General features: G+C 34.2%; 2 protein-coding genes across 2 annotated transcripts; both read left to right on the forward strand.

Moving 5' to 3' along the window:
• Positions 1–6,952: 6,952 nt before the first annotated feature.
• LOC114742587 (3-dehydroquinate synthase, chloroplastic-like) lies at positions 6,953–10,349 on the forward strand. Its single transcript, XM_028930812.1, is given in 9 exon segments — positions 6,953–7,100; positions 7,103–7,391; positions 7,696–7,846; positions 7,932–8,099; positions 8,237–8,463; positions 8,718–8,841; positions 9,547–9,609; positions 9,716–9,859; positions 9,961–10,349. Coding segments are annotated over 9 exon segments (1,353 nt in total). The 5' UTR covers positions 6,953–7,045; the 3' UTR covers positions 10,093–10,349.
• A 1,425-nt stretch (positions 10,350–11,774) lies between these two features.
• On the forward strand, positions 11,775–14,484 carry LOC114742585 (transmembrane emp24 domain-containing protein p24delta9-like). The gene is made up of 4 exons (XM_028930809.1): positions 11,775–12,109; positions 12,218–12,427; positions 13,997–14,073; positions 14,189–14,484. Exons 1-4 carry the CDS (start codon positions 11,897–11,899, stop codon positions 14,331–14,333), a joined length of 645 nt encoding a protein of 214 aa, XP_028786642.1. The 5' UTR covers positions 11,775–11,896; the 3' UTR covers positions 14,334–14,484.

Consider the following 14,484-nt stretch of genomic DNA (forward strand, 5'->3'; position numbering starts at 1 on the left):
GGCCGATATTTTTAGCCGATTGCTTCACAGAATCTGAACCTCTTCAAGAATCAATACGAAAAAAAACCTAAACAAGAAGAGAGGGAACACGAAACAAGACGATCCAGGAATCTGAAAAATGAAGAAATTTCAACAACCAAACGCAACGGCCTCGTGCATTTAAGCATTTTATTCCCTTCTCCAGGAAAAACTTCCTTTCCTTCCCTCTCTCTCTCTCTCTTTACACCCCGATATTAACACCAATCTCAACGGACAATCCCCTTATCTTTCTTTCAGAAAATTATTCTCTTTTTTCCTCCCGGGGATCTTCATGCTCCGAAAATTTATAGATGTGACCACGTGATTATTAGCCGGAAATTTCTGGTTAAGAAAAATATTACTCGTATTTATGCTCGGATCAACTAAAAACCAGAGGAACAGAAACCTATACATACACCCTATATATGTATACATGCATAATTAATGCCGTCGTTATATGAATAATTATAATAAATGATCAAGAAAACACAAAATGTCAAGGAAAATATATAACCATGGTACGATGAAGCTTGTTACACAGTTTGGTTTTCCTTACAATGCTAATTGCTAACCAGGGACTTTGTTGAACTCGAGTGTATATAGGCTCTTCAAAGAATTCATGAGTTATATTTGGTGGTATATATAGGTGCATCCTTACTTAATATACCAATTTTGATAAATTAAGAAACTGGGTTAATTCTTATTGAATTTTGATTTTAGTCATGCACTTTAAATCATTGATTTTGATCTGTATAATATACTACTTTCGATTTTTAATATAAGACTTTGTTTGACTTTTATTTTGATCTGAAATATAAGAACCTAGTTCACTGCGTCTCCAATATTTATGTGTTTTTCTCTCAAGATAGTCCTCTAACAATGGTAGTTCTAACCAATACACTTGATTAATAAGGATATTTTAGGAAATACAACACATATTTATTACAAATAACTAATTTAACTTTTTTCGTTAATCTCCTCAAATTAGTCAACTAACTCTTATATTCCTCCGGTCCTAATTATAAGACCCAATGACTTATTTGAGGAGATTAAGGAAGTAAGTTAAGTTGGTTATTTATAATAAATAAGTGTTGCTATTCCTAAAATATCCTTGCTAATTAAGTATATTGGCTAAAACTATCATTATTAGAAGGATTATCTTGGAAAAAATGCATAAATATAAGAGAGAAAATGGATTGGGTCTTATAATTAGGACCAAATAAAAAGTCAAATTGGGTCTTATAATAAGGACCGGAGGAGTAATTAGGACCGAAGGTAATAGTAAGGATTTAGCCTGAACCTAATGAATCATCATATATTTGTGTTTGGTTCTATATTTATCTTTATAGTTAAACTCAAACTAAGTTTTTTATAAAACCACCAAGATCAATACGATTTATAAAAGCCAAAATAAAGTTCGATTATACTATAAGAATAAAAATAATATTATCTCATTATTTAATTCTTTTTCACTACTCACACACTTGTGCCTCGTGGCATGCCAGCACCGTTACCATTGAACTGGTTGGTCAGATTTAACTAAGATGGCATGATCTCGCTAAATTAGATTATATATCAAAATAAATACTATCTCCGGTTGTTAATATAAAAATTTGTTTAATTTTTATTTTGGTTCGAAATATAAAGTTTCAATCTATTTTGTTTTACTTTTTTATTTCTAAGATAGTCTTTATAATAATAGTAGTTCTAGTCAATATATATTTAACTAGTAAGGATATTTTAGAAAAAACAATATCTATTTATTACAAATAGCTAACTTAATTAGTTTTCTTAATCTACTTAAATTAGTTAACTAGTTCTTATATTAAGAACTAGATGTAGTATTAGAAATAAAATGGATCATGATTTTATATTTGAAAGCAAAACTAACCCCTTAACCAACTTCTTAGGTTTAAGATGGGAGGAGTAATAAAAAAAAAGTTATAAATTTATGATCCAAAGTTAAATGTGATTTACAGAGTAATAATCACGTCGGGGCCTTCTTATCTGAATTATGAATAATGCTTCATTTTGCTCGATCATGAAAAGCGGCAACCCAAAAGATTATGGCATTTAATATATTGACATGATACTGCATCAAAGTAAATCATAAATATTTCCTAAGAACACTTAAAAGACAAAATCTTTAGGATGAGAACAATATTACAATATGCTGCCATGGAAAATGTGGGAATTCAAAGGGATGAACGGGTATAAATTAAAATCATCACTGGAGGCAGAAAATAATGGTATAAAATCTGTGAAATTGAATGAAGCCAGAAATGAATCTGACCATCTCGAGGAGGACGAGATACCGGCTTTGTTTTCTTGTTGCAGCTGTCGTTATCAAAATTTAAAAGATTGTACTATTTACATGTTTACATTTCATATTCTGATTCTTGGAGGTAGGTAAGTTTGGAATGATTTATAAGTAATTTTTTAATTATAATTTGTAGAATATAAAATAAGTATGTGAGAAAAATTTATCTTAATTTATGTGAAATGTGCTTATAATCATGATGCCAAATGGGACCTTAGTTATATGGTAAAAGATATTAAGCCTTCATAACGATCTTTATAATTATTTTTTGGAAAAATTAATATTTTATCATTCTAATTTTTGACTCAATTATAATTTAATTCCTAAATTTTAACTCTGAGTGACCCTGTTTCTATTTCATTAAAAATCTTTTATGTAAGGGGGAGTTTGGATGCCCCTGAAATCAATTGAAAAAAATACTGCTACATAAGTTGAGATAAATCTGTTTTTTTAATATGCTTTTCTTATATGTCATAAAATTATTTCTAAAAATTAAAATGCTAATCCAAATATCACTCATAAAGTCACCTCTAAGGGGGAAAAAACAGTTTTATTAAATGGTGTAAACATTATCTACCATCAAACAATCACCTCTGAATCATTAAAATAAACCCAGAATAGAAAAAAAAAAAAGGAACAACTTTATTGAAGAAAAAGAAATATTTGTGGACACGGCTAAATGGGCGAACGTCAATGAAAAGTTTGAAATTGTAGTTTAGATGATGCAAAAGTGATGGCTTCGCTTTTACGAAAGGGTTTGCCCCTTTTTTCCCGTTCGCAGGATCTGGATTGAGAGAAAAAGCTTATTTCCGAAGTTGTGAGGCAATGATGTCTGTGTATCGGGTAGGTGCAATCAATTAAGTAATTTTTTTCTCATATAAATGTTATTATCATTGAATAACATATGAATCCATAATTATTCTTCCTTCCTCCCTAATACAACAGCTTTTTCTTCTTCTTTTTTTGCCACAGCACTGATATAACAGCTAATTATGATATTTGATCTGATCTCAAATATAATATCATAGTCTACTTTATGTCATAAATTTACAAATTTTTTATATCATAGTCTGCTTTATGTCATAAATTTACAATTTTTTTCTCAAATCACTTATACTGGTTACACGTATGAAAGGGGTTTTCATCAATAAAATAATAATTAGAAGGGTATTTCAGAGAATCAAGACCCATAACTCAAATGACATATCCAACACTTCTAGTAAAAACTTTCTTAAACATGAGATTATGAGTTCGGATTCATGGTAAAGAAAATACTACCTCTAGTCCTTAATGTAAAATCTTATTTGACTTTTATTTTAATTTAAATATAAGATCCCAATCTACTTTGTCTATCATATTTATACAATTTTTTCTCAAGATAATCCTAATAATAGTAGTAGTTATAGTCAATACACTTGATTAGCAAGGATATTTTAAGAAAGACAACACTTATTTATTACAAATAACTAATTTAACTTATTTCTTTAATCTCTTCAAATTAATCAACTAATTCTTATAATTAAGACTGGGGTAGTAATAAGTACACAAGTTATAATTTAATTAATTTTATTAATATTTCTAAATTAGTTATTGAATTTCTATAGTGACAATGGTAATTAAGAAGAAAAGGACAGGTAATGAAATTTGAAGGCATGGGCATTGTCACCAGGCTGAAAGGATAAGGACATGTTTGGTTAGACCTTTTAATTATGAACTATAAAACCATTTTTGTGGTTTGATTTCGTCCTCAAGTGTATTATCTAATAATAGCCAGATAACGATATTTGGAATATTATTTTATTATTCTTGATAAGTGAAAAAGACCGTGAAACATCGACATCCTTGGATCAAAGACCTGGCTCGTATCTATCAAATAGATGTTTAATAGTTGAAAAATATAACAAAACAAATTAATATTAAAAAGCCATCTCTCATTTCTTATATAGAAGTTAAATTTTAAAGAGTTCCATTAAACCTAAGAAACTTTCATTATACCAAAACTGCAATCAGGAATGGACTTGATTTAAATTAATTAAAAGATTAGATGCTTAACGAAATGTTTTTTCTTTTAATGTTGAGTTAAATGAGAGATTCCTAGTGATAATGTGAAACCATGTCCAAGAAAATGTCCCCAGAGAGGCTTGAATTGAGTTATAATTCATTGAGTCACTAGTAGCGTTCCATAATATGATTGATGACAACCTAATTGACAACAAACTCAAAAGGTGTATAAGAAGGGATCGGTCAAATGGGAAATCAATGAAACTAATATATTTAATTTATTTTAAAATTTTGTTGTTAAGAAAAACCTAAATTTGAATATCAATGCTATACGAAATCTTGCAAGATACTGATATTTTCTATGTACAAAAAACATATCATATCGTTTTGTCTAATAAACAGTAACTTTTTTCCCTAGTTGTTGACAATCAAACTGGTCTTGCTGGGTTGTGGATTTAAATATCCATGAGCACAAGTTCAAAAGTTTTGGAAGATACTACATAAGAGCTAGTTGACTAATTTGAGGAGATTAAGAAAATAAGTTAAGTTACTTATTTGTAATAGATAAGTGTTGTCTTTCCTAAAATATCCTCGCTAATCAAGTGTATTGGTTAGAACTAATATTATTAGAAGGACTATCTTAGAAAAAAATACATAAATATTAGAGATAAAGTGGGTTGGAGTTTTATATTTTTGATCAAAATAAAAGTCAAATAAGGTTTTATATTAAAGACCAGAGGTAGTATGATAATTGGATCACATGTTGCTCATCACTACTGGAATCTGCACACGCTCATAATTAACTAGTCAAGTCTATTACTTGAAAGGGCTGAGCACAGCAAGCCTAGCCAATTAACTATAAATTTAAAAGTAAACAAAAAAAACTAGAATATGGTGCAAGAAAAAAAATAAAAAAGCCATTGTGAAGCTGCTCAATGTGGACGTGAGGATTCCAGGGACATCAGAGGCCATGCATCCTTTGGGGTTTCTTGGAAAGGGTTTGGGAAAAGAGGCCACACCTCTCAAAAACTAGAGACCACTGATTCAATATAGATCGAAGAAAAAGTGGGCCCAATTCCAACCTGAGACCCCTCCCAGTGCTGGGCCTACTTGAGCAGCCCACTGAATATGTTAACCACGGAGGGGGGGAAAAAACGTGGGAAAATCAGTGACCCAACCCACGTTCATGAACAATAGACATTGGTCTTAGGCCTACTTGGTCTCTAAAGTCTACTTTTATTTTAATTTTAGTTCTTTAAATTTTAAATTATAAATCTTTGTCTCTCAACACGTAAAATTGTTTAAGTTTTTATTAAATTATAGAGATAAATATTTTAAATAAAAAATATTTGAGAGCCTAAAATTTATGATTTCAAACATAATAAACCAAAACTAAAATAAAAGTAGAATTAGGACCAAATAGGACTAGGACAAATGTCTATTGTTCTCCACGATCCAGTGAATCAAGTTTTGAATATTCCACCGACAAAGGTGCCTATCGTGCATGAAAATTCAACTAAGAAGCATTTGGGCATGTCTTTTTAAAGTTATTTAGAATTTTGCCTTGATTTATATATATACACAGACACACTACCTCCGTTCTTTAATATAAGATTTTATTTGACTTTTATTTTGATCTTAAATATAATATCCCAATCCGTTTTGTCTCTTATATTTATGTATTTTTCTCAAAGTAATTTTTTCAATACTGGTAGTTATAGCTAATACATTTGATTAGTAAGGATATTTTAAGAAAGACAACACTTATTGTTACTCCTCCGGTCCTAATTATAAGACCCAATTGACTTATTTGAGGAGATTAAGGAAGTAAGTTAAGTTGGTTATTTATAATAAATAAATGTTGTCATTCCTAAAATATCCTTGCTAATTAAGTATATTGGCTAAAACTATCATTATTAGAAGGATTATCTTGGAAAAAAATGCATAAATATAAGAGACAAAATGGATTGGGGTCTTATAATTAGGACCAAATAAAAAGTCAAATGGGGTCTTATAATAAGAACCGGAGGAGTACAAATAACTAATTTAACTTCTTTTCTTAATCTCCTTAAATTAATTAACTAGCTCTTATAATTAAGATCGGAGGTACTGCTAAAGTAACTCTGGAGGTTAAGCGAATCATACAAGACCGTAACGGAAAGCCTGAACCCATAATTGAAGTGAGGCAGATGCGGCAGGCCGATACTTTTAACCCATTTCTTCACGGAACCTCTGCAAGAATTAATAGTACTACTAAAAAAAATAATCTATTTCAAACCTCAAATTTGGGAATAAATTTTTAGACTTACAACTTATTTTTTAAATCATTACATGCTTTGTAAATTTTATAAAAATTTTGAATTATAATTTCAAAATGATATTAATGATAATTTTAAAAAATTTAAAGAACAATTGCTGTGTTTAAATATGAATTTTTTAAATCCCATCTGAAGTGTTAAAAATGGAATTTTATTGTCAAATTGTGGGCACCAGGGGGCATCTAACAACAGAGTCTACCGACCCGTCTCGTCAAGTACTCCGATACCCGAATCCTCCTGACTCACCTAACGCAATGGTCTTCGCCATCCATCCTCCACAAAAAGGCCACCAGCGATGGCCATGTCACCTTCCTCACCAACCCACCAAGAAGCTCCGCTTCTGCGCTTCATTTCCTTCCATTTCTGTGCTGAATTCTGAGTTACGCCTATGGCTTCCACCGCCAGTCACTTCTCTCTTTCTCTCTCTACCAACCAAACGGCGAGCCTGCAACCCCAAAACTCAGCACCAAATCTTCTCACCTTCATTGCTTTCAAAGTTCCCAATTCCTATCTCCGAGATATTCTATCGAATTGACCGGGAAATGTGTTTCTGTGTCGACCGCGGTTCAAGGTAGGAGCCTAAAGGTGTGCGCCAATTCGGCTCAAGTCATGGATCAGTTCACTACAAAGGCGGAGCATGGAGTTCCCACGATTGTTGAGGTCGATTTGGGCAGTCGGAGCTATCCGATTTATATCGGTTCGGGGCTGCTTGATAAACCTGAGCTTCTCCAGAGGTAAACATAGTAATAACACCGCTATTCATATTTCATTTTTGTCATGACCCTTGTTTATAGCGTTACCGCTTTGTCTTCATCTTCCTTTTCTGTAACCCGCGAAATTTTGTAGACCGAATTCTAGTGTATCTGAGTTTTACGGAGGATCAGTTGGGCTTATCATGCGTCAAAATGATTGAAAGCTGGAAGCATAACATGAGGAATTTTGTGTGCACCATTAGTGTATTTTTTGAAAAAGCGACTATTTTCCATTTTCTAAGGTGTTATGTTAAGATGTTTTTACACGTTAATGCTTATCTTATAGGCATGTTCACGGAAAGAGGGTCCTTGTGGTCACTAATAATACCATCGCACCGCTGTATCTGGACAAAGTTGCTGATGCTCTAACAAGAGGAAACCCAAATATTTCTGTTGATAATGTCATTTTGCCAGATGGTGAGCAGTACAAAGATATGGTAGGTCTAGTATGCTTGAATTGAGGATTGTGTGATTTTCGCTCTTGGCTTAAACATAAAAAGTGGTTGCCTATTTAACTGTCAGGACACTCTAATGAAAGTGTTTGACAAGGCCACTGAGTCACGGTTGGACCGGCGATGTACATTTGTAGCTCTTGGAGGTGGTGTGATTGGTGACATGTGTGGTTTTGCTGCTGCTGCTTTCCTGCGTGGTGTTAATTTTATTCAGATTCCAACCACTGTTATGGCTCAGGTATACTGTTGCTTCTACAATATTCATGTTTATGTCACCTAGCTCTTTGCTTGTCCCTCCTTTATTTGATATTAATTATTCTAATCTCAGCTTTTTATTTCTTTTTCTCATATAGTAGTCTGTACATAATGTTTCAGGTTGATTCTTCTGTTGGTGGCAAGACTGGGATAAATCATCCACGTGGAAAGAACCTAATTGGTGCTTTCTACCAACCTCAGTGTGTGCTTATAGACACAGACACATTAAATACGTTACCAGACAGGGAACTGGCATCAGGGTTTGCGGAGGTTATAAAGTATGGTCTTATTAGGGATGCACAATTTTTTGAGTGGCAGGAAAAAAATATGCAGGCATTGATGGCAAGGTAAATCGTCATCTAAGTATTGTTACAAGCTTGCAGATTGCAGTATATGTTGTTTTTATGCCATGAAGCTTATACCACAAGGCAAAAAATCTCCTGGGTGATGACAGCGGGTCTTGTAGAATTTATGCTTGGATATATGTTGACTTGGAAGAAACTATTACGCCTTTATTGAGCTTTATTGCTTTTTATTACTGTGAACTCATATACTCTTTTCCAATCTTCTCTTTCTTACAATTTGATGTTATGCAATGCAGGGACCCAAGCGCACTGGCATATGCTATCAAGCGATCATGCGAAAATAAGGCTGAGGTTGTGTCCTTGGATGAGAAGGAAAGTGGACTGAGGGCCACATTGAACTTGGGCCATACATTTGGCCATGTGAGTGCTGTCATTTCACTGTTGATGGTTTTTATTTCAGATTTCCAAATGGTTGAGTTGATAATGAGAATATCATCTTTAGGCTAATTCACTGGGGCGGCTGAGATATGAACTATTTTCAACTTTAGGATATAATTATTTTGTGACTCAAAGTATGAAGTTCTAAATGTATTTAAATGTGAAGGATTGAGGACGATAAGAGGCATAGATCCAGGGCTGCTATCCTGGGGTGGCAGTAGCAGTTAAGATGGTGTGCAAGCTTATATAAGCATTTTTTTTCATTCAGCGTATACTGCTTTACATCTAATATGCACTTATAGGAGCGAAAATGAAATACTTTTTACTTGTTTCTTTTATTGTGAAAATAGCCTCAGGTGTTGATTCACGAATGGTGCCCCTTTTCATGCTAAAATTCTGCGGTTTATTTTAAATAATATGCTTTCCCTCCTGGGAGACGTGTTGAAACTTTGTAATATTGAGATTTCCTCTTAAAATCTCTACCCAGACCCCAAAATTTTAAGACTTCACAAATTTTCTGTTCATTGTCAAACTATAATTCTTAAATTAATAATCTATGAATATGTGCGTGTTGGCTGCTTCAGATTTGTGTGACCATACTTGTAAACAAACATGTTTTCCATGCGTGGTCTTATCCGCAAAGTTCTCCAACTGATTAAATACTCCTTCTTATGGACCTTATTTCAGGCAATAGAAACCTCAGTTGGCTATGGACATTGGCTTCATGGAGAGGCTGTCGCAGCTGGCATGGTACTTCACACTTACTTTCTTATTGTCAGTTTTTTTTAGGACATAAGAGCATCTTGCTTGTTACATCTGATCTACGTTGATGAATATTGTAAGTCAATGAACACAGGTAATGGCTGTTGATTTATCACATCGCCTTGGTTGGATCGATGATTCTATTGTGCAGCGAGTTCATGCCATTCTTGAGCAGGCAAACCTACCTACAGCCCCTCCTGAAAATATGACTGTGGATATGTTCAAGTCGGTAATGGCGGTAAGGGGCTGGTGTTTCATTCTCTTTTAATTTGAAAAAATAAACTAGAAACTTTTATTTGTCTATGTGATGATGAATGTTTAATTTTTTTGTTCTATCAGGTAGATAAGAAGGTAGCTGATGGGTTGCTAAGGCTTATCCTTCTAAAGGGTTCTCTAGGCAATTGTGTTTTTACTGGGGATTACGACAGAAAAGCCCTTGACACTACGCTACACAAATTCTGTAAATCTTGATCTTATGCATGGTTCTCTTTGTTCCAGCTTCATGCAATCATAGAGCAAGTGTGCTTTTTCCATATGTAATCCTGATGTCATTCGTGGTATATTGGAAAGGTCTTTCCCTACGCTGTAAAATTAGAAATAAAGGCATGGTCATGACTACTGTCTGAGTAGATCAAATTCTTTGTTGTTTCTTGGAGAGATTTTGATCACCTGATTCTATTTATAGTTATCAAGAAGCCTTATCCAATTTATCAAGGCCGGCTACATAAGTTACGTGACATTTCTGGGTTCTTTGAGTGCCTTCTGAGAAGCCTCTGTCAACAAAAATATCCCAATATGTGTTCTGTATCACAGTTATGGATGGTGTTATTAGAGCCAAAACCTTCCAAGTCATTCCCTTCTTTAGTTCCTAATTGAGAAAGGCAAGAATGGTGAAGAGATAATTCAAGCTATGCCATTCTCTGATGAGATCGCCATCGAACAGTTGACGCATCCACTGCGCAAATTCAATGTGCTGCTCAGTTTCTGTACTGCAATGGAAATAAACACCTGAACAATAGGTAAAAAACATGATTATATTGGAAGAAACCTATATGCTGTTATTAAATGTCTGCTATCACATTCTTTAGAGAGTAAAACCTTGGTTTGTTAATTGCTTCTTCATATTAAATCAAAGGACGGCTTACTTTGCTTGAAATTTGAAATCCGTGAACTATGGCACTCCAAGCAAAGGGAATACTGCAGTTAAAAGGCATATATGAAGGATAGAATTTGTGGACCTGTGATAAGCGAAACCAGAGAGGAATAACACCGATGATGAAAGACAGTGTTATAGACACCACGACTTTGACATTTTTCTTGCCTCCTTGAGTGTTCTCCCAGGCCATAATAGCACTTGTAAAGCTCAAAATTAAGACTTTGTACTAACCACTCGCACCTATCACCACTAAATCATATCAAGCGGCTTGTTGAGTTGTATTTAAAAGCAATAAATAAATTAGGGTATAGTCAGTTAGAATATTACTACAAGCAAGCTCAGAGTAACTATTTCTGCTGCCTTCCTATAGCTTTGAGTCTTCTGTTTCATCTCCAGCTGCAGATTTACCAACAATCCAAGTAACACAAGCACTGCAACACCGGTGCTTCCAGGCGTGAAGCCGAATATGAACGGATAATTCCGTGAATTTATGTGGCCATTTTACATATTTCAATTAATTTACAAATAATATAGCATTTTTTAATAATTTCTTCATTTCTTATATTTTACCTCTGGTTGATTCTTGTTGACATTTTTAAGTAAATAATGTTGAAAGCATTTTTTTTAATAAAAAATATAACTATATGATATTTCCGCTCTACTAAGAAAAATGGTTCCCTGGTTTAATATATCGAGAAAGAAAAGGTAGGCCCAATTCCCACTTGGGACCCATCCCTGTTTGGGCCTAATTAATCAGCCCACTGATTAAACAAAATACGTGATTTAAATTTATTTATTTAAACAACCACGTTCAAAACTAAACGAAGAAGCATTTACGTGTATCTTCCAATCAAAAATTGCCACGTAAAGAGTAATTTTTGACCTCCCAAACAAATACAGCTTCGCAGGTTGTGAGAAGAGAGAGAGAGAGAGAGAGAGAGAGGTGTCGTCATTGGAGACTTCTGCTTACCATCATCAATTCCCAACGTTCACAGCTGAAACTTTCTTCAATTCAATCGCCTGCCCTTGCTTCTTCTTCTTCTTCTTCTGCTGCTGCTGTAGAACACTGGAACCTTTTCAGCTGTCACACTGAATTTTTCCCCCCTTCTATTTTCCACAATGATTAGATCAAATCTACAAGCCTTTCTGCTCCTTCTTGTTCTGGGGTTGTTCTCGCCTGCAATTGAATCCCTACGATTCGAGCTTCAATCCGGTCACACCAAATGCATCTCCGAAGACATAAAGAGCAATTCCATGACCGTGGGCAAGTACAGCATCGTCAATCCGAACGATGGCTTCCCCATACCCGATTCCCACAAAGTCACCGTCAGGGTATCCGTTGAAAAATCCGCAATTATTGTAGCCATTTTTTCATAGGCCTTTCTTGCTGAATTTGATTTTTGTTTTTTTTTTTTGGGGTTTTAATATCTTAATATGTAGGTAACTTCGTCTTATGGGAATAATTATCACTATGCGGACCAAGTTACAACGGGGCAGTTCGCATTTGTGGCAGTGGAGGCTGGAGATTACATGGCATGTTTCTGGGCTCCTGATCACAATCCTCAGACAACAATGACAATCGATTTTGATTGGAGGACCGGTGTCGCTGCGAAGGATTGGTCAAACGTGGCTAAGAAAGGACATGTTGATGTGAGTCACCTCTTCACTTAACTACTCTGTTGCTCATTGAAGTCTGATATAAGAGCTTGAATTTAATAAGTTAAAAATTAACCTGGTATCAAGTGTTGTGTTGTTTGGTGCGGTTTTCTTTTATGAGTTGCTTGTAAAATGTTGATTTGCAGGATCATGTTTTGTGTGTTCAATGGTTATCACATATTATCTACTATATTGATGATCCTGGATTTAGTTTGCTATTGATGTATCTGAAATCCTGTCTTCCTTTCTGGAGAAATTTTGAAGTTACTCTTGATGAAATAGTTTCTTAGAACCAATGAAGTATAAATTTTTGGTGATTTGGCTGTCTCAAGATATTGCCTAGGGTATGGCATCCTAATTTCTGAAGTACAAGGAAGAGGATTCTAAGGGGTGATGTTTAAGGGCAGGAGAGAAATGGTCATGCTGGTCTTAATGGTTGAAGTTCAGTCTGATTAGCAAAGCAAGTGTTCGTTCTAGTAATCATTTTTGTCTATTGCTCAATAATTTGGTAGATAGGTTGGCCTATCTTTAATATGAGAAAATTTTGGACTTGCTGTGGATTTCTAATCATGACAACAAGATTTTGCTGAGGGGAATGTTATTTTCTGTTTAAATTAAAGCAGACATCTATCCTGTTTATATTTAGGATATAGGGATAACCTTAAATTTTCTAGGTGATATTATTTTTGCTGGTAATTGTGACTCATTTTCCTGGACCATGTATTGCCTGTGGCTATACTCTCTTGACTAAACAGTAGCATGAATTTAGAAGCACTAAATGGTAGCATACTTTTGAAAGATAAAGGAGGTCTGTATACCTTCTGAAAGAAAGTAGAACAAAGATCGTGTACTCAATCAAGAAATGATCGATATATGTATTTCTGCTGTAAGACCTGTGATTATATATTATAGTGAAAATGTTGGATATTGAAGGGATAACAAGAGCGAAAGTGGGACCCAGAGATGGAAATGTTGAGACAGATATCTAGTCATACAAGGGGAAAAAAAAGATATGAATTGGTTGTGTACAAGGAAAAATTGGCGTGGCATTTATTGAGGGAAAAATGGTTTTAAAAAAAAAAAAATCAATTAAGATAGCTTGAACATGAGGAAAGTAGGCTACTAAATGCGTCAATTATAAATTTGACTCTATGAAATTTAGCTCTATAAAATGATGAAGGAGATCAAGGAGGACATTTAAGGAAGTTATAGTGCATGCATGATTTTATGTTAGATAAACATGGTTTTGGTAAAAGCCAGTAGTTACTTACTTTAAACAAAATCATGATTTTCATTGTTTCTAATATGAAACCACCAAACATGCACAATCGACGTCATTTTGCAGGATGAGACCTTTTGTTGTCGTTAGTTTTTTATGCCCCCATGTATAGACGTAAAATCTCCCGCATTCCTTAGACACTTAAACCCTCTTTACTCAGCTCAATAGTACTTGAGCCAAGAGTTTTGCTTGTTCCATTAGTTCCTGTAGCAGTAATCATTTCAAACACTACGACCATTACCAGGAAAAGTCCTCACTGTTTTCACCTTTCAAACACGTGTTAGGTAATGGAGCTGGAGCTAAAGAAGTTGTATGAAACTGTTAATTCCATTCACGAGGAGATGTACTATCTTCGTGCAAGGTAAGTAAGCAGACATGCATGTCTATGTTCTTAATTTAACACATTCATATTAACATAAAGAGTCGCTGTTCTAATTCCTATCTGCTGTCTTTTTGTGCTTTTGATCTTCCTCCAGAGAAGAAGAAATGCAGGAATTGAACAGTGCAACCAACAACAAGATGTTCTGGTTGAGTTTACTTTCGCTTTTCATTTGCTTATCAGTAGCAGGGTTACATCTATGGCACTTGAAGACCTTTTTCGAGAAAAAGAAACTCATCTAAAATCGTGTACTACTATTCACATCTTTCATTTTTCTCATGTACTCTTGTCAAATATAGAGGGAGGTTAGTTGAGCTAGAGAATAACTGATGATACAGTTTGTTTTACGGGTTTCATTGTATTTCCAAATTAGAATTATGGCAAAACGAGTTT

Source organism: Neltuma alba, unplaced genomic scaffold, assembly GCF_004799145.2.
Source record: "Neltuma alba isolate B1F8T4 unplaced genomic scaffold, ASM479914v2 tig00003815_pilon, whole genome shotgun sequence".
NCBI lineage: Eukaryota > Viridiplantae > Streptophyta > Magnoliopsida > Fabales > Fabaceae > Neltuma > Neltuma alba.

Bases quoted from the DNA above. Each gene is read 5' to 3' on its own strand.
- LOC114742585 (XM_028930809.1), top strand. From the start codon at position 11,897: ATGATTAGATCAAATCTACAAGCCTTTCTGCTCCTTCTTGTTCTGGGG. The intron at 12,110-12,217 runs GTATCCGTTGAA...CTTAATATGTAG, and splicing joins CCCACAAAGTCACCGTCAGG to GTAACTTCGTCTTATGGGAA. The intron at 12,428-13,996 runs GTGAGTCACCTC...AACACGTGTTAG, and splicing joins CTAAGAAAGGACATGTTGAT to GTAATGGAGCTGGAGCTAAA.